We start from the raw sequence: 26,285 nt of genomic DNA, 5'->3' as shown, positions 1-26,285 counted from the left end.
TGATTGATTTGTTTAAGCCCGAATGTCTTCTTAATTCTTCTTCTTCTTCTTCTTTAACTATAAAGGCTTGTGTTTGTTAATAATAATAAAAATATAAAAGCTTGTGCTTTCAAATTGTGTGAAAACAAAGATATAACTGATGCATAATACTTTCTTTTTCTACCCTCTCAAGTTTTAAACATATTGTAAGTGTTTCGGGGCACAATTTAAAATTGAGATATTGTTTTCCAATGGGAGTTTATATGTAGCTTACACGTATGAAATTAAGAGGGGATTTTCATTTAATTCTTCAAAATTAATCGTAACAATAGTTTCATTCTCTTTAAAGTTAACATCAATTTTATTTCTCTATATAAAAAAATCACATTAATTTAGCTCTTCGATCTAAGGTTCCATTAATGGTATTTACTTAGTCCTAATAAAAAGGATCATTTTGTGGTGAATTTTAATAATTGGAGGAGTAATTTGTCAATTTTCATCCGAGAATTAAATTAATGACGCGTAGTTTGGAAGATTAAAATAATAATTTATTGTGTCATGTATCTGTTTTATATAAAAACTCATGTTGACCTAGTAATAAAAGAACTCGTATTCATGTTAAAAGGAACCTAAACAATAATTTATTAAAAATAATTAAACAATTACATGCTAATTGCAAATTATTTTTAACGATATTTAAGTGAAGTAATTAAGTCAATGATTATAACTGTAGTTCTCGTTACTTACTATTATTTTTCTTTAAATTCTAGCTTATCGAATATCTTTGTCATAGTTTCCTTTCATTATTCAAAATTTGTCCTTTGATATTCGAAGCATACTAACATATCCATTCTTGTTTTGGCTTTTATTAGATGAAGAAACAAGGCATTTAAAATTTCAGATGCGGTTTATATATGTGCGTTCCCATCAGTAATCCAAGACTTGTTGAATGCATAGAGATCAAAACTTGACATTTGCAAGCATTGTGAAGATTAAATGTATATTTTAATCTTAATATTATTTTTATATAGGTATCTTAATTCTGACACACTAAAATTACTCCTGGAAGTGGCGCTTCTGCCCCCATTTAATAATTAAAAAAAAAGCTCAATTTATCTTAAAATTTACTTCATTATTGAGACCAAAATTGTAAAACTACAGCACGATATTTCATGTGCACGTAAATGCATTGAGTAAAGCATTTGAGGAGGAGTAAGGCACCCTATTCTTCACAAATTCATGGACTTCCACAATAGTTGACTTTGAATCATGATTCAACAAGAGGGGTTTATTTTAGGATTAATAAAAGTTTAAACGATTGAACATAGTTGAAATGTGTATTAATTAGTCCTAAGTTTTTATTGAGATGTGAGTTTAAAATTAATTTTGTAAGGGTAAATTAATCATGCAGGCACTGAATTTAGACCTTCACCAGTTTACAAACAAACCAACCTTGTTGGAAAACACATGGAGAAGTAACTTGAAACTTTGAAGTTTCCATTTTCCAAGTTTTCTAAAACCGCGGATTGTGGTGGCACTTTGCATATTGTATTGTAGTTCAAACTTGTATCTAAGCAAGTTTTGTCACACGTATAATAATCTGCATTTGCAGAATTTCATCTAGCTCCCTCGTTAATCATGAAGTCATTTCATAATCTTATCAGAACCCAACCTCTGATGAAATTCATTTTAGTCTCCTCTTCACTTTGTGCCATTTCTCTATCTATATCTATGCTAATCTTAGCCACACCAAAGATAGTAGAAGTGGGTTCCTCACTACAAGATGTGCCTGATCCTAACACTATTGATCATCTTGTGTTTGGAATTGCTTCAAGTGGAACTTCATGGCCTAAAAGGAAGGAATACACCAAACTTTGGTGGACCTTGAAACCCAATAAAAGAATGAGAGGGTGTGCTTTTGTGGATACCCTCCCACGTGAAGAAAATCCCAACAATGATGGTTTGCTTCCTCCTCTTTGTGTCTCTGAAGACACTTCCAAGTTTCTCTACACTTACAGGCCTGGTGGTCTAAGATCAGCAATCCGTGTGGCACGTGTTGTGAAAGAGACTTTGGCATTGAACCATTCTGGTGTTAGATGGTATGTGTTTGGAGATGATGACACCATTTTCTTCCCTCAGAATCTGGTGAAAACTCTTTCCAAATATGATCATAGGCTTTGGTACTATGTCGGGTCTTACTCTGAGATTTATGAGGCATCCCAGGGTTTTGGTTTTGGAATGGCTTTTGGTGGAGGTGGTTTTGCCATCAGTTCCTCTCTAGCAAAAGTCCTAGCCAAGTTTTTGGATTCATGTTTAGAAAGGTATCCACATTTGTATGGAAGTGATGCCAGGGTGTACTCTTGCATAACTGAACTAGGTGTGGGATTAACGCATGAACCAGGTTTTCATCAGGTATAAATTAGTTTCAAAATGCTGAAAATATTTTGTGATTATTTCTTCTCTTCTTTATTATGCTAATTAAATGTCTATTTGTGTGATTTGTGAAATTGGATTAGGTTGATTTACGGGGAAATATTTTTGGCCTATTGGCTGCACATCCATTAAGCCCCTTGTTATCACTACATCACCCAGATCACACTGATCCTATCTTTCCTAACATGACAATTAGAAACTCTCTACAACATTTATTTGAGGCGGTTAATGTTGATTCCGAGAGGATCCTTCAACAAACAGTTTGCTATGAAAGGCAGTTTTCATGGACAATTTCAGTGTCATGGGGCTATGCTGTTCAAATATTCCAGAACAATTTGCTTTTGCCAGATGTTTTGAGAGCGGAAGAAACATTCAAGCAATGGAAGAAAGGAAATGTTTTGGCAGGGATATATACTTTCAATACAAGAAAACTTCACCCTGATCCATGTAAAAGACCCACTATTTTCTATCTAGACAAAGTGTCTTCTGGCAAAGATGGCATCATTAGCAGTTACAGAAAATATTTTCATAATTGCTCAAATAACAAGGACTCACTAAAGAAATTGGAAGTGATCAAAGTGGTCACAAATAAGTTAGACCTTGACAGCGAACAGGTAATCTATCCTGGTATTTCTTCATATTTGTGCAATTAATTAGGAGAATGGCTTTAGTTACATTACTTAATAGTAATAATACAACTTATAAACTATTATTTAATTTGTATTTAGTTGCAGACTCCAAGAAGGCACTGTTGTGATGTGTTGCCCTCTACCGCTGATGACTTAATGGAAATTGCAATCAGAGAGTGCAAAAATGAAGAACTGATTCACATGCACTGAAACCCACATATGTATTTTATTAAACCTCTTTTGATATACTCAAGCTGAAGGCATCCTTGAAGAACATTGCTAATGGGTATGAGAAGGCAAGAGATGGTATAAAAGAATTTTCAATCTATATTTCCAACTTAACTTTAATTTCATATATGCCACAAATAATTTACTCGGTTCAACCCAAATTTGCCAAGGAAATGGAAAACCACATCATTGGGGAATGCCTTTGGAGTTTGGATGCAATTCTAGTTTCTCAAGTTCAACCATTCTATAGGTTCAAGTTCAACAATGCAGCTGTCATCTCCACTAGTGCGATTTTCTGGGATCTTATTCTATCATATCTCCCAATACATCAATAGCAGAGCACATGAAACAACTAGCTAGCTACTCCCAAAACAACCTGGTCAACTGCACTATATTTTGTAATGAATTGAAGCAATTCAGTAATTTTTTTGCCTCAACAATTTGTAACGATGGTTGGAGAAATTTTTTCTATGTACTTTATTTAAATATTTTTTATTTTAATACTCTTAAATTAGTTATTATAAATTTCAATTTGTTATACACACAACATTGCAGTATTGTAAATTTCTATAATTAATTTATAGGTCGATAAATATTTTAATCTTCACATCTTTTTGCAAGGGGTATCCGAAGAGAAATTCAGTTATGTTATTTGAATAACTAAAATTAATATATATATATATATATATATATATATATATATGATACACTAAATAATAAATGAGACAACCAAATTGTTCAAAAATAATTTCTAAAAAAATTATAGGCACAACCATATTAATATGGGTATGTGTAAATTACTTTATAGAATAAATAACTTTATCCTAAATACAGTAATGAAATTTTCTTTGCAAAAAATTAAATAAATAAATGCTTGAAGGTGCGCTTCCCCAAAAAATAAAATAAAAAATCCTAGTTTTATTCCTCTACGTGGTATGGAATTATTTGCCTTAAAACCTACAAATATTTATAGCACCTGGGATGTCTCTGCTTGAAGGTGCGCTTCCCCAATCCCAGTTCGTTGAATAAATCTAGCAGACTTGTTGAAATTTCTGTTTGGAAAGAGGAAAAAATTTATATTTTTAAATAAATTTTTAAAATTAATATTTTTGAAAATAAAAATAAAAATTAATATATTAATATAAATTTAATATATTAATAATATATTTATTATGTTAAATGATATATAATTTTTTAAATTTAAAAAAATATATCATCTGCTCCCTTTTCTTAAAAAAAATTCCTGCGGAACATACCCCTAACCGGTGACCTCCACCAATAGTGCGGCTCTGTTTGGAACAAAGGCTTTGGTTTCTTCTGGGTACACACCAACCTCGTGGAATACACACCGATTAAAGCTTTGGAATACACAAAAGAAATGTTCCTTCAAACATAGTAACTCCCTAGAAATCCGAAAAGTTCAAGTTTTCCTTTAGCTTTTTTACGCCGTGGATTACGGTGGCACTTTGTTTCATACTATATATAAAGTTGAAATTTGTCTTTAACTTTTTTCAACATTTCAAGATACCAACAAGAGCAATAATCCTCTGCATCTGCACAACTACATAGATCCAACTCCCTCGTTAACATGCTGTCACTTCACAAAACCACCACAACCTTATCTTCCGTGAACTTGCTTTTAGTCTCTTCTTTTGGTGCCATTAACATCCTCGTATGATTGCTACTTTTAATCACATCATCGAAGCTAGTAAACGTGCATTCATCATCACAAAATGTGAGTGAACCTACCTCTACAACACTTGATCATCTCGCGTTTGGAATTGTCTCAAGTGGGTCTTCATGGCCAAAGAGGAAGAATATATATATCAAAGAAACCCAATACAACAATGAGGGGATGTGTATTCGTGGATAAGCATCCAAACCCATAGGAAGAAAATGCTAACAATTACGAGGATTCTCTTTTTCCTAAGTGTGTTGCGGTTTCGCTTCACTCGCAAGATTGCCATGCGATCAGCAATATTGGAGGGGCACGTGTTGTGAAAGAGAAAGTGGCAATGAACCATTCTGATGTCAGGTGGTATGTGTTTGGGAATGATGACACGGTTCCCTCAGAAAGTGGTCAAAAGTTTTTCAAAATATGATCATGGTCTTTGGTACTTTACATATTGGTGCCAACTCCGAGAGTTTTAAGCAGAACTGATTTTGTGGCTTTGGAATGGCGTATGGTGGGGCAGGTTTTGCTATCAGTTCCTCTCTAGCAAGAGCCTTGGGCAGGGTTTTTCATTCGTGTATATCCACATCTGTATGGAAGTGAACGCCAGGGTGTACTCTTTGTATAACTGAACTAGGTGTAGGATTAGCCCGGTTTTCACCAGGTTACATTTATTATTTTTTGAGATATGTTTTTCAATACTGAATGCAGTAAAAGATATGATAAAACAAAGACGAATAGAGAAAGAATAAGGTGTATGGTCAGGTGTACGTTATTATTGGTTTTTAAATATTAATGACAAAACTTAAGTGAATTATTATATATAGTTTTTATGTTCTTCAACTAAATAGTATATGTCAATTTTTAATGCTGATTTTTATCATAAAAATTATTTAAAATTTTAATTATAATTAAAAAAATAACTATAAAAGTATTTATAACATTGCTCCTCCTTTGTTTTGTCTTAATATTAATTCTTTTATTTTGTGATTGTGAAATTGGATTAAGTTGATTAAAGGGGATGCACATCCTTGATTATGTGAATCAATTCTTATCAAATTATTCTCACATAACATGTTGTCTTAAATTTAAAATACTGTTATATTAAATACTGAAAGTAAGAGTTTTATCACTCACATTAATCTTATCTAACTTGAAAGATGGATGTATTTTAAAAAAATAACATCTAGTTTATGGGTTACACATCATCCTTGTTTTTCCTATACCACCTAAATTAAACTTGTCTAATTTTTTCTAACATGACAATTATGAAGGCTCTACAACATTTATTTAAAGCTGTTAATAATGTATTATACTAGACGATTCTACAACAAAGAGTTTGTATGAAAGATGGTTTTCATATACAATCTCATATTCTTGGGGTCATGCTATTCAGATATTCTATTACATGTATTTGCCAAATATTTTGAGAGTTCTCAATAAACATTCCAACATTGGACAAAAGAAATTGTTTGTAGTACTTAAATTAGAATTAGTTAAAAGGCACATGGAACAGGTAGCAACTAATTTGAAAAATTGGAAAGGTGAGGCAAATGACGTACTATAAGTGCTAAGACACAGAAATAGAATCTTAAAGAAATTATTAAGGATGAGAAAAAGCGAGGTAATATAAGGTGAAAAGATCATGGTTGTTGGATAAAGAAGATTATCAAAATTTCTTTCCTAGCTCCCCTTTTCCTTCTCTTAGGATTTCCCTTTTCTTATTTTTGTCTATTTCTTGCTGCAATATTATCATAATCGTGTTGGTTGTCAAGAGACAGTTACAATTAATACAAGGTTTTCTTTTCAAAGATATATATTGTCTCTCCTATATAAATTTTATAAGATCATTACATTTTTTGTGCTTTCGTTTCTCTTTGATGGCAGAAAATACTCGTTTGAAGGATATTTCAACTAAATTGAAACGCCTCTTCGAGCTCACTAACCAATGTGAGACTGCATCCACTGCTCGCACCGCTTTGATACTTCACTTCAGTCATTTTTCAAAATAGTAGACGCTTTGACTAGGACAGTTGATTGCTTATCCCCCACTGTCGTCCATCGGAGCACTGCCACCACACCCTATCCACACCCGTCAAGTTAAATTGGCTTTTCGGTGCTGAAAATTTTTTCTCTTATTACGATACACTTGATCCTCAACAACTGATGATTGCGGCAGTTCATATGGAAGGGGTTGTCATCCCTTGGTTCCAAATGTTGCAAAAGGTGCCCAGGTTATAGAGACTTAATTTGGCCCATCTCAGTTTGACTACCCTTATTCCACATTATTCAAGTTATAAGCCAACATAATTCGATAGCCTAATACTATACAAAATTTATGACCATTGCAACTCGAGTGGATGGGATGATGCATTGCTGAACTATTTTGTGAGTGGTTTGAAACTTGATATCCGTAGGGATGTCATCTCCCAGTCCTTGACTTCTCTGCTTCAAGTCGCTCTTTGATGAGAAAAATACTTTGGTGGGTCCAGTTACCAAATCATGCCCTAATTTTTCGTCTTCTGCCACCAAAACCACAACCTACATCAACCCTATAGCTTCCTTCACTCCAACCTCTTCACATTTCCCCTTGAAATCTACCCAATCGCCCTTGCTGCCCACCTCGACCATCAAACCCTTGCCTCCTATCAAGCTATCACAAGCTGAGATGACGTTATGCCAAGAAAAAGGATTATATTTCACCTATGATGACAAATACACTTGGAACCATAAATGTCCAAATCATCACTATATAATCTTTCAACTAGAGCCATAATGAGGACTCAGTTGATTCCTCTTCCCCTAATGACCAACCAGGGGTGCCTTAAGGAGGCACCCAATCTCTTGTGCATCTTTTGGTGTGGTTACTATCCAATTCACCAGCCACATTAATGGTATTGTGGTCCATGTTTTGTTGGATGGGGGTAGTTTGAACGATTTCATTCAGCCTCGCTTGGCCCACTACCTGCACCTTCCCATTGAACCAACCCCTAACCTACGCATAATGGTAAAAAATGGCTATTTATAGATTGTGAAGGTGTTGTCCAACAATTGCCTCTAGTTATTCAGGGTTACCTTATTACGTGCCAAACCTATGTATTTCTTGTGACGAGTGTTGACATTGATCTAGGGGTCTCTTGGTTGGCCACTCTTGGTGCCCACGTTGCAAATTACAATACCTTTACTCTTCATTTTTACCTCAATGGTTAGTTTGTGACTTTATAAGGTGACAAACGCCTCGCCGCAGCCCCTGCCCAATTTCATCATCTGAAATGACTATCTGCTACACACGCCAATGCAGAATTATATACCCTCCAATGCTTATAGGTTGATTTAGAGGTCACAACTACTCTCCAATTGTCTCTTGATACTCATTCAGATTTGGCAACCTTATTTTAGCAGTACTCCATTATATTCACAGCTCTTAAAGCGCCCCCCCCCCCCCCTCCCGGGGCGGATCATGTCATTCTTCTGCTAAAGGGTACCCCCCCCAATGAAGGTTAAACCCTACTGATACTCATTTTACGAGGAAATTTTCATTGAGAAAATGGTCCATGACATGCTTAATGAGGGCTTAATTCAACCAAGTATTAGTCCTTGCTCTGCCCCCATCTTATTGGTTAAGAAGCAGGATGGTTTGTGGCACTTTTGCACCAATTATCGTGCTCTCTATACAGTAACTGTGAAGGACTCCTTTCTTATCTTGACGATAGATAAAATGTTATATGAGCTCTAAGGTCCCAATATTTCTCAAAACTTGATCTTTGCTCTGGTTACCATCAGATTCTTGTTAAAATAGAAGATCATTTTAAGACTGCATTTTGTACTCACCAAAGTTTGCATGAGCGGATCGTCATGCCGTTTAGCCTCACCAACACCCTTGCAATGTTCCAAGCCTTAATGAATTATGTTTTCTAGTCATTCTTATGTAAATTTATTTTAGTTTTCTCTTATGATATTTTGATTTATAGTGTTGATTAATCTTCTAAAAGTTCTCAACAAACATTCCAGCACCGGATAAAAGGAATTGTTTGTAGTGTTTAAAGCAAAATTAGTTAAAAGACACATGGAATAGGAGGTAAACGATCTGGAAAATAAAAAATGTGAAGCAAATAACAGACCACGGGTGTCAAAAAAGAGGAATAAAATGTCAAAACAATCGTTAAAGATGAGAGAAAGCGAGCCAATATAAAGTAGAAAGACCTTAGTTTTTGAGAAAATTATCAAAATTACCTTCTTTAACTTTCCTTTTTCCTTCCCTTAAAATTTCATTTTTTTCTTATTTGTCTATCTCCTACCACAATATTGTCATAAGCGGATTGGTCGTTAAAAGTTATAACTGATCTATAGTTTCAACACGAGAAATTCACCTGACCCGTGTAGAAAGAAGGCCGGTAAAACCTAATCATCACCAGAAGTGATCTTTATTAGACCCAAATGATTTTACATTGGTAACACTAGTTATATATGAACTATTCTTTAATTTGTAGTTGCATACTCAAAATGATACTGTTGTGATGTATTGCCCCTAGTATTCCTAACCTAGTGGAGATTGCAATAAGAGATACCGAAGAATACATACAAATTCAAGTTTGTCTTATGCTTATTTATATTATTTCTTTTTGCTCTCTCTTTTTTTAGTAAAATAAATATTTTTAAAGCTATTATAAATTTGCGAGCAGTGTGAAATTAAGTTTTTACACTTTACTATGCATAAATTGACTTACAAAATCAATATAATTTTCGCAAACCATTTTTTGTATTAAAATAAATCATTTTTTATTTTTTCTTACTTTTAATAAAATCAATGACAACTCGATTTTTAAACAACTTTTTGGGAAAAAAAAAAGTATTTTTTCCTTTCATTGCAATTACAGTCGTACCACAGCTAGTGAGATTTTGAGATCGTATTCTGACTTGTCTTCAACTACATAAATTGCATTGCATGTGAAACTACTACTACCTAGTTACTCCAAAAACAAGCAAACTAGTCAACTGCAGAGTATTTTGTAATGAAACGAAGCAAATCAATAATGTTTTAGCCTCGACAATTTGTAAATTGTAATGATGGTTGGAGATTTTTTTTTTTTCATGCATTCTATTTTAATATTTTTATTTAAATACTCTTAATTTAGATATAACAAATTTGAATTTGTTATACACGCAATATTGCAGTATTGTAAATTTTACGTCAACTATAATCAATTTGGAGATCGAGAAATTGAATAAAGAATTTAATCTACACATCTTCTATTTGCAAGCGGTATTTGACGAGAAATTTAGCTATAATATTTTGAGTAACTAAAAACTAACACCGTGTATTATGATTCAGTGATATCAAGTATTTAATATAGACAATTAAATCATTTAATAATGTTTTATAGAAGATAACATTTTTATATTATCTTCATATTATATGTCTATATACATTAAATTTTATATAATTTAAATATTTATAAATATATTATTTAAAATTTTATATTTTAAAATATATTATACATCACAATAAAATAATATGATAAAGTATTTATTCAATTTATTTTTATATAAAATTAATCTAATCAATAAGAACTTTCAATATTAATTTAATATTTAATGAAAAGATAATAAGTATGGTAACTAAATTGTATTTGTTTTACTCAAGACTTTTATAAATTGAATTGACTATAAAAATTATGATCAATTAAAAATAACTAAAATATCGAATTTCACACAAAATAAAAAATATTAAAAATTTTATTTTTTAAACTTTAATATCACATCTTATAAAAAAATTTAAATTTTATCAATTGTTTGTTAATTCTTTTACTTTTGAACTTTTAGAATAATTCTAAATTTCCAAATTCATTCAAATTCTAATAAAAATAATAATTAAAAAATAAAGAATTAAGGCTTCAATCGATTGAGAATTAAATAATTAACTAAACAAATAAATGGAACAATAAAAATTGTTAAAAAATAATTTCTAAGAAAAGTTTTGATATGCGCAACTAAACAAATATTTGTAGGACCAAGATGTCCTTGCTTGAAGGTGGCTCTTCCCCAATCCCCATTAGTTGACTTGAATGAATCTCCTAATGAATGAGTTCGATTCGACCAATAGTGTGGCCCTAATTGGAACAAAGGCCTCGTATTCTTCTGGGTACACACCAACCATGTGATATATACACCAATTGAGGAAAATGGAATACACGCAAGAAATGCTCTTTCGAATAAAGTTGAAGTTTCCTTTAGCTTTCGTACGCCACGGATTACGGTGCCACTTTGTTTCATTCTATATAGCTTAAATTTATCTGCAAAATTTTTTCAACATTTCAAGAAACCAACAAGCAATAACCCTCTGCATCTGCACAACTACACAGATCCAACTCCCTCGTTAAAATGCAGTTACCTCACAAAACCACAATCCAATCTTTGGTAAAGTTGCTTTTATTCTCTTCTTCATTTGGTGCCATTTACATCCTCGTATCAGTGCTACTTTTAGCCACATCATCAAAGTTAACAAATGTGCGTTCTTCATCACAAAATGTGAATGAACCTACCCCTACCACACTTGATCATCTCGTGTTTGGAATTGCCTCAAGTGGGTCTTCATGGCCTAAGAGGAAAGAATATATAAAACTATGGTGGAGCAAAAAACCTAATACAACAATGAGGGGATGTGTATTCGTGGATAAGCTTCCAAACCCACCTGAAGAAAATGCTAATAATTATGAGGATTCACTCTTTCCTTTGTGTGTCTCTGAAGATACTTCTCGGTTTCGCTACACTAGCAAGACTGGCATGCGATCAGCGCTTCGAGTGGCACGTGTTGTGAAAGAGATAGTGGCAATGAACCATTCTGATGTTAGGTGGTATGTGTTTGGGGATGATGACACGGTTTTCTTCCCTCAGAATGTGGTCAAAACTCTTTCCAAATATGATCATGATCTTTGGTACTACATTGGTGCCAACTCCGAGAGTTTTAAGCAGAACTGGTTTTGTGGCTTTGGAATGGGGTATGGTGGGGCAGGTTTTGCTATCAGTTCCTCTCTAGCAAGAGTCTTGGCCAAGGCTTTTGATTCGTGTATACAGAGGTATCCATATTTGTATGGAAGTGATGCCAGGGTGTACTCTTGTATAGCTGAACTAGGCATAGGATTAACACGAGAACCCGGCTTTCACCAGGTAACATTTATGTTCCTTTTTTAGGTAAGTTTTCGTTTAGTACACCTACAAACAAACAAGGATGTGATAAATGATGTAACATGATATAAAAAAAGGAAAAAAGAGTAGAGATATTAATTCTCTATTTTGTGATTTTGACATTGGATCAGGTTGATTTACGAGGAAATATCTTTGGTTTATTGGCTGCACATCCAGTGACACCCTTGTTGTCCTTGCATCACCCGGAACTCACTGATCCAATTTTTCCGAACATGACAAATTTAAAGGCATTGCAACATTTATTTGAAGCAGTTAATGTTGATTCTCAGAGGATCCTACAACAAACCGTTTGTTATGACAAACGATTTTCATGGACAATCTCAGTGTCTTGGGGTTATGCTGTTCAGGTATACCACGGTCACATGTCTTTGCCTGATGTTCTTAAAGTTCAACAAACATTCGAGCGCTTTACAAAAGGAACTCCCTTAGCTGACCTATATAGTTTCAACATACGAGGATTTCATCCTGACCCGTGTAAAAGGCCCACTATTTTCTATCTAGACAATTTGTCCCATGGTAAAGATGGCATCATAATAAGCAGTTACAAGAAATCTTTTCAAAATTGCTCATCCAACATAGCATCACCAGAAGTTATTAAAGTGGCCACAAGTAAGCTAGACCTTAACATCAAACAGGTAAATTTTATTACATATATTAATTTCTTCATGGCCTGTTAGTTTAGGAGATGATGAACATGCATTGATTACGCAACTTATGAGCTGTTCTTGAATTTGTATTCAGTTGCAGACTCAAAGAAGACATTGTTGTGATGTATTGCCCTCTAGCGTTCCTGAACTAATGGAGATTGCAATAAGAGAATGCAAAGAAGATGAATTGATTTACATGCACTGACAAATCAGAAATTTAGAAGTATAGCAAAAGGCATCGTATAAAAGAACGTTACTAGAGCAAATGTGTGTCATTGAATGGTTGTAAAGGTATATATCACCAATTATAAAAATTTGATTTTTCATGGATGCTAGCATATAGCTAACACGCAAGATGAGGAATGATTTGGACGATATAATTGTGTAATTTTCCCTATCTGAAGGTTCAGCACACATGACAACTCCGCAACGCGATCTCGATGAATGGTAATTTTATTCTGCCATATGTCTAAATAAAATAATCGCATGAGATGAGAAATAAAGTTTTTATGGGAAGTCTCACATATGTGCATCTTTATCGTAACATACGGGAGTCTTTTTGCTAACTTTTTTAAGACGCATTTAATTGAGTTATATAAATGAATAAAAATAGTTTTTATTTTTTAAATATTATAATATGATAAGTTTATTTTCATTTAATATGATTGAATTTAGCTTCGTTATCAATATTTATAATTGTTTCTACCAACTCTATTTATTAAGTGAAAATAAATAAATAATAATACTAATATTCTACAAAAATTATATAGAACCTTATAATAAGGACTTTTAAATTTTTTCAAAAGTATCTGATAAAAAATAAAACAAAGAGAGGAGTATAATTTTTTTTTATTTTCTTATTGTCATTTTATATTTCATTTTCTTAAAAGGGTGAAAAATAATTACTTTTCATTTTTATATAAATTTGAAAATAAAAAATAAAAAATAATTTAAAAATTTAAATAGATTCTTATGTTCTTATAATTAAATTTTAAAATCAAATAATAGTATGCATTATAAAAAAAATTATTAGAAAAGACTGTATCTACTTAAGTGGTCTCCACTCAAAACAAAATAGGTTAACTGTCAACTAAAGGATATTTTTTTGTATATATATATATATATAATCATCAAATATGTATGTGGTAAATTTAAGTTCACGTTATTAATATTGAAGAGTTTTCTCAATTTATTTTTTTAATATGCCTCAAGAATTGTTATATATTAAATATCTCATATCTTATATTTTATTTTATTTTTCTTAAATACCATTATTAAAATTATTGAATCCTAATTTATCTCATCGTTAATATTAAAGCTTTCCATATTTAAATTTAAATTTTAATAAATCATAAAATATTAATAATTGATACATATAATTCATTTTTATAATTTTTTAATTTAAAAAAAATTTATTACTTTAATTTATTTTTTGATTACAAAATAATTTCTCTCTCTCTCTCTCTTTTTTTTCCAGTGAAAACATCTCCTATTATATTATACCCTTCTCTAAAACTCGTGGTTTAAGTTTGATAGTGATGATGTTTTATTTATTTTTTATTTATACGTTGTATCTTATCTAAATAAACAAAAAAATACCTGTGTAACTTGTAGGAAATTTATTAGTGTTTTTTCTTTAATATTTGTAATGGACCATGTATCATTATTTGATTAGAAAATTGAAAAAAAAATATGATAAACTTTATTTAAATTTTATATGTGATTTACATGTATTAAATAAGATGTAAATCTAGAATCAAATACGTGGACAAACATGAATCAGTTGGGAATCTAAAATAATGTTTAGTTTTCAGAAAAGTTTAATACAATTGATACGCAACTGAATTTGTCAACCATGTTCATCACAATAATTACTAAAAAGATAAAAATCTGTCACTTCAGAGTTATCTATCCATCAAATTACGTCTAATGGTTTAAAGTAAGGTTTCCATACTCTAATCAATGGATAAAATAAAATAAAAGTGTATATTACTTTTAAACATGAACTTTAATATTATATTTTACAAGGGTAATGTTTGAATTGATTCTTTGGTTTTGATTTTTAAAATAAATTCCATTTTTGAAATATTTTGACTATAAGTCTATCTTTAAGCTATTAAGTAAATATATACTAAATATTTATTTAAATAAATTTTGTAATACACGAGTAAATTGATCATGGACTTTCCCTAATACTAACACGTATTGATTTTATTTTATTTTTTAATTTTAAATGAAATTTCTTTTCGATTAATTACGTAATTTAATTATAAACATTTTTAATCTATATTTTTAATTTTTTATTTAAATTCAAGAAAACGACAGTGTAGTACGTGAATATTTTTTTTTTCTAATACTTTTCTTTTTCTAGAAGCTGGTAAAAATTTCTAATATTCCAGGCTGGCTCATTAAAGAGGCGTGATTGAGGAAAGAGCTCTGTTTTCAATCGTATCGTAAAGATGTCATTATCTATTCCCAAGTCAAAACCACCGTAATTAACAATTTTACACTGATATTTTGGAAGAATAATTAGATTTTTTTAATTCCTTTTACAACAGGTGTATCTTTATTTCTCTTAGTTATTTAAAAATATATTATAAAAACTACAATTATTTGATTTCGTAATTTTCACAAAACATATATACACAATTATTTTGTTAGTTCTTCCTCAAATTCAAAGTTACCAAAATAATCACTTAAAATTTTTATATTATTAAAATGTATTAGTTGTGAAAATTATTATTTTAACTATAACATTTCACTAATTGATGAAATTGTAACCTCAAAATAAGTAGTATCACAGTAAATAAACTTAAAAAACAAAGTGCATAAAATATTAAATATTACTGGCACAAGATTATCCTCTTGCATTAGATCATGGAAAAAAAAAGACATGATACAGATCAGTAATAGATTGTTTGGAGGCTTAATCTCAACGTCAACAATGTCCCCAATCTAAAATAAGGATGAAAAGGAGTTATATGTGAGCGGCTGGCAGCGATGCAGGTCCCGGTGAGTGATTGGCAACCTACCAGAAGAGCAGCAACGACACAGTAGTTCCTGGTTGCAAAGTTGGGAAAAGTGAGCATTGCACAGTAAAAACTAAAAATGACAAAAGGATTTGGAGAAATAAAATATTTTTTATTTGATGTAATGTTTAATATGTAAAAGTCTTAATTTGATGTAGTTATATAAATTATTTTTTATTAGACAATTTTTAATATGCAAAAATCTTAAAACTAAAAAAAGTATTTATTTTCATTACTATGCTATTTTTAACGAGAACTAAAAAAAATTCTTCTTTAATTAGAAGTATTTAATTTATATATATATATATATATTTATTTATTTATCCAATTTAATCTAAATTTAAGCTTAATCACATACTAAATGTAATGAGTTAATTTATTACTGAAAATATTTTATATACACAAAAATTCAAAATATAATTATACATTCTCTCATTGATTCATGATAAAGTATGTTTTCATATATATTGAATTGATCTAGAAATATTATAAATTTTCCTCCATAATCTATTACACATGAACATTAGGTTAAATACGTGTTAAACGGATAGAACCTTGACTTCCTATCCTTTAACTGCTCATGAATTCATTAAAATAATTATTATTATTAAAGAAGACTATAAAGGCATTATTTTTAGTTAATGTGTCACTTTATGAGACTTTGCATGTGCTTTTTAATAACATTTATATTATGGATTTTAACTTTTAAAATATTTTAATCAACGATATATGTATCCATTAATTGTAATATATAAAGTGTTTTAACCCCTTTAGTAATGTTTTACATATAAAGTATTACCTCTTGTTGTTTATTAGAGGTTAAGTAAATTTAAATGTTGAAAATATTTAAATTTAAATAAAATTTAAAATTTTAAAAAATAGAAAGCTAAAAAAATCATAACATCAATTCAATATGACAGTCTTCTTACCTATATATTATTCTACTGATAATAAATAGTAATAGATAAATAAAAATATTAAAATATAAATTTAATTAACTCATTAAAAGCTTAATTAATAGACTGATTCTTAAAGTTGATTTAACTTTTAATTTTTTAAATTTATTAATAGTATAATGATTTATTAATTGATTAACAAATATTAACGCTTAAATATCAAATAAGAATAACAATAGTAACAACACAAAATTATAATTAATAATTAATATTAATGTTATAAAATTAAATAATTTTTTTTAAAAAATTACATTACAAGAATGCACCGTATTTTTAAGTTAAAAAAGATTACTTAATTACACATAATCGTAACAACGAAAGTAAATGAAATTAAACATATAACATTTCTACACTTAAAAGAATAAGAAAATAAAATTTTTGTGATTGATTTGCTTTGATATAGGTTGATTTAAGGTTGTAACATATATACAAAATGAAATCCCATGACTCCTTTCAAAATTTCAATTCTAAAATTTAAAAAATGAAATTTAAATTCAAAATATAAATTCAAAATTCAAAATTTAAATCTAAATTTAAAATTTAAATTTAATTTCAAAATTTAAATTCAAAATTCAGCTCTCATTTCAAAAACTTTTTTTTATGATTTGACCTAATTTAAAACTATACAAAAAATATATATTGAAAACATTTTTATAAAATATATAATTATTTAAAGAATTTATGAATCATGTCATTAAAACTTGTTGACATTTATATGATACTTTAAAAATAATATTTATAATACATTTTAAAACTTATTTTTTATAATTTTTATAATTGATTATAATAAAAACAATTTATTTTTATTTTTATTATTTAAAAAATTTGATAATATTTAGTTTTCAATTAAAAATTATCTATTAATTTTTTATTTTTTAAAATTTAAAATATTACGTATTAAAGTCTAACAATTCAACTAAAAAAAATTGTATAATATTGTTACAAATACGTTGTGATGTTAAATTGACAACAGTTTAGCTCTGAAAATGTCAAACGGACAGAACTTGTAACTTTTACAAATAATTTTTTTAAAAGCTATATATAAAAGAAGTGTTTAGCTTTGAAAAGTTAATTATTAATATTTTTATTATATTTTATTTAAAAGATAACTTATTATATTTTTTTTTTTCCATTTTTTCATCTTTTTATTATTAATTAATAATAGTATATTTTGTCAAATAAAAATTAAATTAAGTAGATAAATAATAATATTAAAATAAATTATAAAAATAATTTAAATTAATTCATATAATTTTTATTATTATAACATGTTAAAATTAATCATTTTAAAAATAAATTCAAATTATAATTTAAATTAATTATATAATTTTTGTTAATAAGATGTATTAAAATAGTTATATCTATTTATAATATTATATTATTATAATATTATAAATTTTCTTAAATCATTTAACATAAATCAGTTATCTATTTAGATAATTTGTCAAATAATTTAATTTTATAAGTTACTTAGATGGTTATAAATTTTTAACTACACATGTGCAATTAATTATATTATTATTTAAATAAATTTATTGATAAGTATTTATAAGAGAAAAAAAAGTAACATAAAAAAAATACAAAAACTCATTCTGATTAATAAATATTTTGATTCTATTAAGCACTTTTTTTAAAAGTAACTCGCAACATAACTCTTAAAAATTTAATTAGATGTATGAATTAGATTAATAATATTTTATATAGATAGTTAATTTTTTATAAAGATGCAATAGATTAGAATATCTTTATATTCTAATTTTATTTTTAATAAAATGGTTAATACTTAAAAAAAACTAAAATTTATTAAAAATGATTTAAAAAAATTAAATTTCACTTTTTTCACACTTAATGCTGTCCAACTTTAAAAAGTAAAAGCTCAGCCCAAATTTTTCCTATAAATACTCAGTCATCAGTCATCAGAGTCCCATCAGCAAAACATTAAACAACATAATTCCCTCGTTACGTTCATTCAAAAATGTCCTCCTCAAAACTCATTACCTCTATGTTCTTCTCATTCACCTTAGCTTTCCTTCTCCAAACATCTTTTGGAGCTGAGCCTAGCATAACTGTGTGTAGAAACCCTCCGAACGTCACAGCCCACAGTCCTTTTGAATCAAACTTGAAAGCACTCCTCAAGTCCCTTATCTCCAAGACCCCTCAACAGGTTTTGGAAAAGACTCAGCGGGCCTAAAGGAAAAAGTCTACGGGCTTGCTCTTTGCCGTGGTGACGTGTCAACCTCAGAATGCAAAACTTGTGTCTCTGACGCAGCCAAAGAAATCCTCAAGAGTTGCCTACATAACAAAGACGGCTTCATATTTTATGAACATTGCATGTTCAGGTACTTAGACACTGATTTCTTTGGCAAAATCGACTTCAATCACTCGTTCTATCGGTCGTATTTTGGAAACGTGAGTGAACCTGCATCATTTGACTCCGAAAAGAGAGAATTATTGAGTCAACTTGCCAAGAAAGCTTATTTGAGTCCTAAACTTTACGCAGGTGGAGAGAAAAAGCTTGAGAATTCAGATACAATTTATGGGTTGACTCAGTGCACTAGAGACCTTTCTAGCATTGATTGCAAGAAGTGTCTTGATGATGCAATTTATAATGAACTTCGATACTGTTGTAGAAGGAAACCATCAGGTGGATTTATCGGTGCAAGCTGCAACATTAGATATGAGATATACCCCTTTTTAAAAAACTAAATACTCACTTGAAACTTATGTATTATTCAATTTAATGCAATAAAGATAAACTTTATTATGCTTTTTAATTTATGAATCAATAAATTAACGAGTTATCTAATTTCTCTTAATTATATAAAAAAAAGTTACAAATAATATTCGACTCACTCTTGATTAGCGAATATTTTCTCTAGTTTTTCTTATAAGGCATAATTAATTCAAATATATAAATTAATAAAAAAATTTAAATTTACTTTTTAATTTTTAAAATATAATAATATATTAATTGTATTTTCGTTTAATATTGCTAAATTTAATCTCATTATCAATAGTTTATTTTTATTGTTTGATATCCTCATTAATTTTATTTATTGAAGATGAAATATAATAAATACTTCATAAATATGTTAAAATATATTATAATAAGGATAAATTTTTTAAAAAAATAATACCTTGTCGCAAACCCTGTCGAATAAACTTGGTCATTTGTTTTTAAAATTTGATCGCTTTTAATTCAGAAAAAAAAAAAATTAACGCTGATTTGTCGTTCTTGCACTTTATTCAGAAGAAAGTGAAATGATTATGCTCAAATATTAAATTCATGCTACGCGGTTATATTTTTCTTTTCCTTTTCTCTTATCATGTTTAAAATAATTCTCAATTCTTTTAATTTTTATTAATCTTACAAAACTTTCTAATTATAAAATAAATAAAATATTAAATATTACTTTGTATATTTTCAAGATCATAAAAATGTACTCGATTTTATTGAGTTTTGTTATATTCTTTACTAATATTTTTAATTATCTTATTGTTAAATAAAAATAAATATTAAATGAAAATACCTATATTTATTATTTTAAAAATATAAAAAACATTTAATAAATTTTTAATGATAAAAGAATTTCTAAGTATAAAAATAGATAAATTTAAACTTTCTTTTTATTTAATATTTATTTTATAAAATAAAAAATTTATAAAAAATATAATAATAATAATAATAATAATAATAATAATAATAATAATAATAGTCTGTGCAACTTGACTAAAATGAATTAAATTAAATTGTTGAAATAAAAAAAATGAGTCAATTTTAAATTGAAATTAAATTGTATTTTAAATTTTGAATTCAAATTTGAGTTTTGAAATTTGAATTCAAATTTAATTTTTGAAATTTGAATTCAAATTTAAATTTTAAATTTTAAAATTAATAGAATTAATGACTCAAACTTTCACTTTTTTCACATTCAAACTTTAAGTCTTTTATTTATAACTATTATACAGTAGTATCTTTTTTTTGTCAAAGCATATCAACTGTGTTCTTATTTTTCATTATTTATGACTATGGATGTTTTTTATATAATTTTATTTTGTTATTATTAATTAAATTTAACAAGTCTAATAAATTTTTATTTACTTATTATTGTTTATGATTATTAAGCTAACATTTAAGATAAAAATAATTGTCTTCGTTCTATAATTATTAAATAGTAATCAATTAAATAATTGATAATTATACTAACATAACATAAATGAATTGAACAGTGTTATATTTAAGTAATTAAAAATAAAATCAAAACTTTAAACTTTCGTCCATATAAATATATTCTATTTTTTTATTATTATTTTCTTACCATTTATTTTATTTTTTATTATTTTTAAGCTAATTATTTTTTGAAATAATATTACTTAACATTCAAAAACATTAGTAATAAATATTTTTTAATATATTTTCTATAAAAAAAATTATATAAAATGAAAATACTTTATTTTATTAAAATAGACAATATACTTGTTTGCTGATTTTTATTTTTTTAAGAATTTAAAAGCTGAAATAATAAGTTTGTACTTGGTCAATGCCTTTTTCTTAATCTCAATGAGAATACTTCTCATTTTCAAAAAGATTTAGTTTATGTTTGACCTTTATTTAGTAAGAGCCTTGGCTGGACCACTGGGGATGAAATGTCTATCATGTTCTGGGTTGATAGTTGTAATCTTAAGTTTTATAAACCCTTTGACTTTTCTATTTCTTAGGTACCTAAAAATGATCTTGATCTCTCTTTTTTCTTCCAATAGTAATTGAGACATGGATAAAATTGTTAAATTCCTTGCTGACCAAATCTGTAATGTTATTAGTTTATATATACCCTACTAGACATAGGGGTCCTTATTTAGTCTTTTGGAACTTGACAAAGAATGAATTTTTTTTTCTTAAATTTGCCTACCAATTTTTGTCTAGATCTCTCCAAGAATCTAATGGCAATTATGATATCTTTAAATCAATCTGGCTGTAGCGAGGTCCTCCTAAAATATATCTCTTTCTTTAGAAGTTGGGACATGTAAGACTCCTTACTAATGAAGAAAGATATAACTAATTCTCCTACTTGTTCTATATGTAGAGAGACTCATGAAACTATTATGCATGTCCTTAGAGATTGTTTTTATACTAAAAATATTTGGGACAATTTTATTTTTCTCTTTCAATGGGTGGGTTTCTTTAGCAAAGGAATCATGGATTGGTTGATCTCCTTATCCTACTTTTAGTCAATTTTTCCACTGAAATATTATCTTTAGAACTATTATGTGGTATTTATGAAAAGAAAGAAATAATTTTATCTTTCATAATTTGACTACTTAGCCTACTATCTTGATTCATAAAGTCTTGTGTGACTTTTAGTATATTTCTTCTGCTTGTAGGAACAATCTTAGCCAACTTCCTATGCTGTTTTGTCAGGTCTGTAATTTATTATTGAGTAATCTGTAATGTTTTGTACTTGCTAAATGTTAATTGAAGGATTATCTAGTATTGAAATAGATTTAAATAAAGTTTAAAATTAATTTTTTTTCAAAAAAGGTGAACAGTAAAGTTGGCATGAACAATATTTACAAAAAAATTTTAAATTTTTGCCTATAAATAGGGAGCCTTGCACGAAAATTTCATTTTTACACTTCTCAAAGGTTCTAAAGAAACCTAAGACCATATACCACCATTTTCTCTCATAGTAAACCCTCTTAAACTTAAATTTTTCACAAGATCTAAGATTTTATGTCTATTATGAAGGATTTGAAATAAGTTTTTATAAGTTTAAAGTTAGATTTACTGTTCGTTTCTCTTTTTCTTCTCTTTCTTATAGATAGTTAATGATATCTTAAGAGAAACTTCGTTGTAGGGCTAAATCTTCGGTGGATCTTATCTTAAAACAAGTAATATTCGGTAGATCTGGTGTGAATCGTTGTTCTAAGGTAAGGGAAGCTTACTTTAACTATTAAACGATGTTTGGAATGAGTTGGTATGCTATTACAAGAAGTTTTGAGATGATTTTGTCAGATCTCTTGGATAAAAGTTATCTTCTATGTTATAACTGCTTTTAATTGATTTAAAATACTAATATTTGGCTGAAATATTATGAATTATTTTAGCTGAGCTGTTGAGAATATAATTTTTATGTGCTGCATCATACCGAAATATATGTCTTGCATTACTATTGAGTCGAGTTTCACGTTTAGGTGGGTAGACGTGTAATGATAGAGCATGTTGAGCTATGGTGCGTTGTACTGTCTAGATCTAGATACCTGACTAGGTCGCTCCCAGACCAACTTGGTTCTTTTTGGGTTGTGATACTAATTGAAACTATTTTTATGTTGTGCATTAGATGTGCTGGAAATCCATGTGGTTGTTGCTGTAAGTAATATTTTGCTACATATATATATATATATATATATATATATATATAATTTTTTTTTGTAAGCTCACCCTTGTATTTATGTCTATGCTGTTGTGTATACTACGATGATTGTACAGTGGTATGTGAGCAGATATAACAGGTGTTAGATCTACTTCACAGGCTGAGGGGCCAGTGGAGAAGTGTTAGCAAGCTGGAATCAAATAATTTTGCATCAAAGTCTTTTTCTTTATATTTTTGAGACTTCATATAAAGTGAGTTATGTAGTATAATTTTTGTGTATTTTGAATATTATGAATTAAATGTAATATGTTATTCTGTTGGATATCTATTGTAAGAAAAATTGTTTATTTTGAATGAAAATTGAATTTTATACTTATATTCTGGAACACCTTAATTTAATTTCAAAATATAAATAAATTTTGCAAAAATTAGGAATAATAAAATTTTTCATTTAAACAGTTCCCAATATACAGTTCAGTAAAGTGTTTCAAAATAAGGATTAATTACAATTTATATCAAGTCATTGCTATAAGACTAGTTCAATTACGTCAAAGTTTTCAGAGAAAATAACTTTCTAAGCCCTATAGTAGTTTCATCCATCCCTTCACTGAGTCTGGTGCTAATCGTCTTGGTTACCTAAAAAATAAATGTAAGGGTGAATATTTTACACTCACACACATAAACAAGCACAGAGTCTCACCTTGTCCATTCTACACATTTTCTAATATATTTTAAATCATGCATCAATAACACCAAACAATAATTTAAATATCTTATTCTCATTCACATACAGGTGCTTTCACTGCACTATCAAACAATCCATGCACGTTAGCTACACTCACTGCGGCACTGTGATCATAGATTCTTGATGCCCTCAACCGTAGAGACTTACTCAGTTTCACACCATGAATGATTGTCGGATAGCTCCTGTTCTACGGATACAACGTGTGTGGTACTGAGCCCCAAGCAAAGGTGTTAGTCAGAGGCCGAGTCAGAAGGAGAGTGTGTGACTTGTGGTGCACCCACGCTCACTGTTGGTGTCATTACTACTCTCTCTTTCTCAAGGTATTTCTACCGCCCTCATCGTCCACACCTCTAGTGTATCGCTAAATCATTCATAGTTTCCAATATATTCAAACATCATCATAATCACATCCAATATTCACTTCCACACATGACACATAGGCACACATTCAATTACATCACACTCAACATCCAATTTTCATGGAAACCCTACCATAGTCAATCCATTCCATCACACACATGTCCAATATTCATTTCATTATGCTCAATCAAGAATCTTCTATCAAAACATGCTTATCCCTACATTCTATCTCAACTGCGTTACAGTATTTATCAATATGAACAAATTAAAGACACAAGGAGATAGAGTAGAGTTCTCCCTTACCTCAAATTGAAGACCCAAACACAAAATTAACAAAGAATGTGCTCCCCACACAAGTTTCATCCTAAATACATGAAAAACTCTATGAGAAATCAAAAGAACAAGGGAGAAGAATGAAAAACTGGAACTCTAACTCTTAGAACTTACCTCCAAGCGTCCCAAACATAATTTCAATCTTCAATCCTATTCACGAACGACTTTGAAGGCAGTTTAAACGGTGAAATAGGGTTGGGAGTCAAGAGAATCGAAGAGAGTTTGAAGAGAGGGATGAGAAAATGAGTTTTTCAAACCCTAAACTCCTCAAATAACCTTCTGGTGGTGATACTCCCTCTCGTTATAGTAAAAATCTCAGAGGAAACTGTACCTGATTTCTGCAGAATCTCGAGAGCAGGTAGCTAGAGTTTTTATGTCACCACCAACACACTACAATAAATCGAGGGCTACCCCATCGGGGTTAATAAAAAGCACTGGTTTCGGTCAAGCGAGCATCTTCATACCAATACTTAACTTCAAGTTTTGGCAAAGAAAGAAGACCGATGTAGCTTGTTCTGTTGGAGGCCTTTCCAGCTATCCTTTCGACTGCCTCTTGCCCTTTGCCGGGTTGGTTCTAGTAAGAAAGAGCAATTGAATACTATACTAATGGGTAAGCATTGTCAAAGGATCGTTTCGCTGGAATGCTGAATCTAGCTACTCCCATTAAATAAAAGGTATATACGATATAGCTACAAATCGAATGAAGAAGAGTCGAAAGCAGTTCATCGTCTGTGAGAGCTGAGATTGGCTTGTTGATAGTGAGGAAGCCATAATCTATCGGATATCAGATTTCCTATTTTTCTACGTGTCTAGTGAAAATCTTCTTGCTACAGTGAAAACGCCTCTACAGTTCACACTTAGCCTATTTTCAATCCAATTCTAATCCAAACCAACTACGAATGAAACATGTCCAATCTCAGCCCAAAAATCAATATTCACATATTTATACACATATACTCACACATGTATTAACACCATCATCCAATATACATCATTATTACATAACTCAAACACACACACACATGTAGCAATTCACATACATTCACATGAATAAATCAATATATTATTGTTACAAAATTTGGGGCATTACATATTCTTCACTGTTTATTTATCTTAAATAAGTAAATGATATAGAAATAATGTTTTCGGTTCCTTATAAAAAAAAAGATCGTGACATGGTGGATGACAAGCCTACAATCAGATGGGCCCCAACTCCTCCTAGTTAAGTTAAATTGAATGTAAATGGTGCAGTTTTCAGCTATCATGGTGCAGCTGCTTGTGGTGGCCTAGTTCGTGATCATATGGGCCACTTTCTCACTAGATTTTGTAGCATAATTCAGTTCTATAGCTCCCTTGAAGCTGAGCTTTGGAGCATTTATCATGGAGTCCACCTGTGATAGATAAGGGATATCAATTTCTCTTGATTAAGTGACTGCAAGGAGACTATTAGGTTAATTTTGAATGTTCAGTCTCATTACCATACTCTTTTTGATATGCTCAAGGAGATTAAAAATCTGCTAAGTTGTATTCAATTCATTAGAATTATAAATGTGTGTAGATAGGTTAATCAATGTGCTGATAGGTTAGTTAAGTTTAGTATTGTTAAATCCTTGTATATGCATCATTTTGAGGTAATTCCTTCCCTTTTGCTTCCTTTGCTTCATCTTAATGCTATTGACATCAAATTTTTGAGAAGC

The 26,285-nt window shown here is 29.4% G+C and overlaps 2 protein-coding genes and 1 pseudogene across 3 annotated transcripts; all 3 read left to right on the top strand.

Moving 5' to 3' along the window:
- Positions 1-1,559: 1,559 nt before the first annotated feature.
- Positions 1,560-3,259, top strand: LOC113856417. Of its 2 annotated transcripts, none has more exons than XM_027488216.1 (3): positions 1,560-2,391; positions 2,496-3,026; positions 3,147-3,259. In XM_027488216.1, exons 1-3 carry the CDS (start codon positions 1,618-1,620, stop codon positions 3,249-3,251), a joined length of 1,410 nt encoding a protein of 469 aa, XP_027344017.1. In that variant the 5' UTR covers positions 1,560-1,617; the 3' UTR covers positions 3,252-3,259. The 2 variants fall into 2 exon arrangements, with proteins under 2 accessions (XP_027344017.1, XP_027344016.1); XM_027488215.1 differs by having other exon boundaries at positions 3,141-3,258.
- Positions 3,260-11,322: 8,063 nt separating this feature from the next.
- LOC113856628 lies at positions 11,323-12,999 on the top strand. The gene is made up of 3 exons (XM_027488544.1): positions 11,323-12,108; positions 12,258-12,782; positions 12,895-12,999. Exons 1-3 carry the CDS (start codon positions 11,323-11,325, stop codon positions 12,997-12,999), a joined length of 1,416 nt encoding a protein of 471 aa, XP_027344345.1.
- A 5,755-nt stretch (positions 13,000-18,754) lies between these two features.
- Positions 18,755-19,485, top strand: LOC113855911 (annotated as a pseudogene).
- Positions 19,486-26,285: the final 6,800 nt, after the last annotated feature.

The sequence above is a fragment of the Abrus precatorius genome, unplaced genomic scaffold (genome assembly GCF_003935025.1).
Source record: "Abrus precatorius isolate BTA unplaced genomic scaffold, Abrus_2018 Scaffold11, whole genome shotgun sequence".
NCBI lineage: Eukaryota > Viridiplantae > Streptophyta > Magnoliopsida > Fabales > Fabaceae > Abrus > Abrus precatorius.
The sequence above is the reverse complement of the archived record's forward strand: the minus strand, read 5'-3'. Positions and strand labels throughout refer to the sequence as shown.

Bases quoted from the DNA above. Each gene is read 5' to 3' on its own strand.
- LOC113856417 (XM_027488215.1), top strand. From the start codon at position 1,618: ATGAAGTCATTTCATAATCTTATCAGAACCCAACCTCTGATGAAATTC. The intron at 2,392-2,495 runs GTATAAATTAGT...AAATTGGATTAG, and splicing joins ATGAACCAGGTTTTCATCAG to GTTGATTTACGGGGAAATAT. The intron at 3,027-3,140 runs GTAATCTATCCT...ATTTGTATTTAG, and splicing joins TAGACCTTGACAGCGAACAG to TTGCAGACTCCAAGAAGGCA.
- LOC113856628 (XM_027488544.1), top strand. From the start codon at position 11,323: ATGCAGTTACCTCACAAAACCACAATCCAATCTTTGGTAAAGTTGCTT. The intron at 12,109-12,257 runs GTAACATTTATG...ACATTGGATCAG, and splicing joins GAGAACCCGGCTTTCACCAG to GTTGATTTACGAGGAAATAT. The intron at 12,783-12,894 runs GTAAATTTTATT...ATTCAGTTGCAG, and splicing joins TAGACCTTAACATCAAACAG to ACTCAAAGAAGACATTGTTG.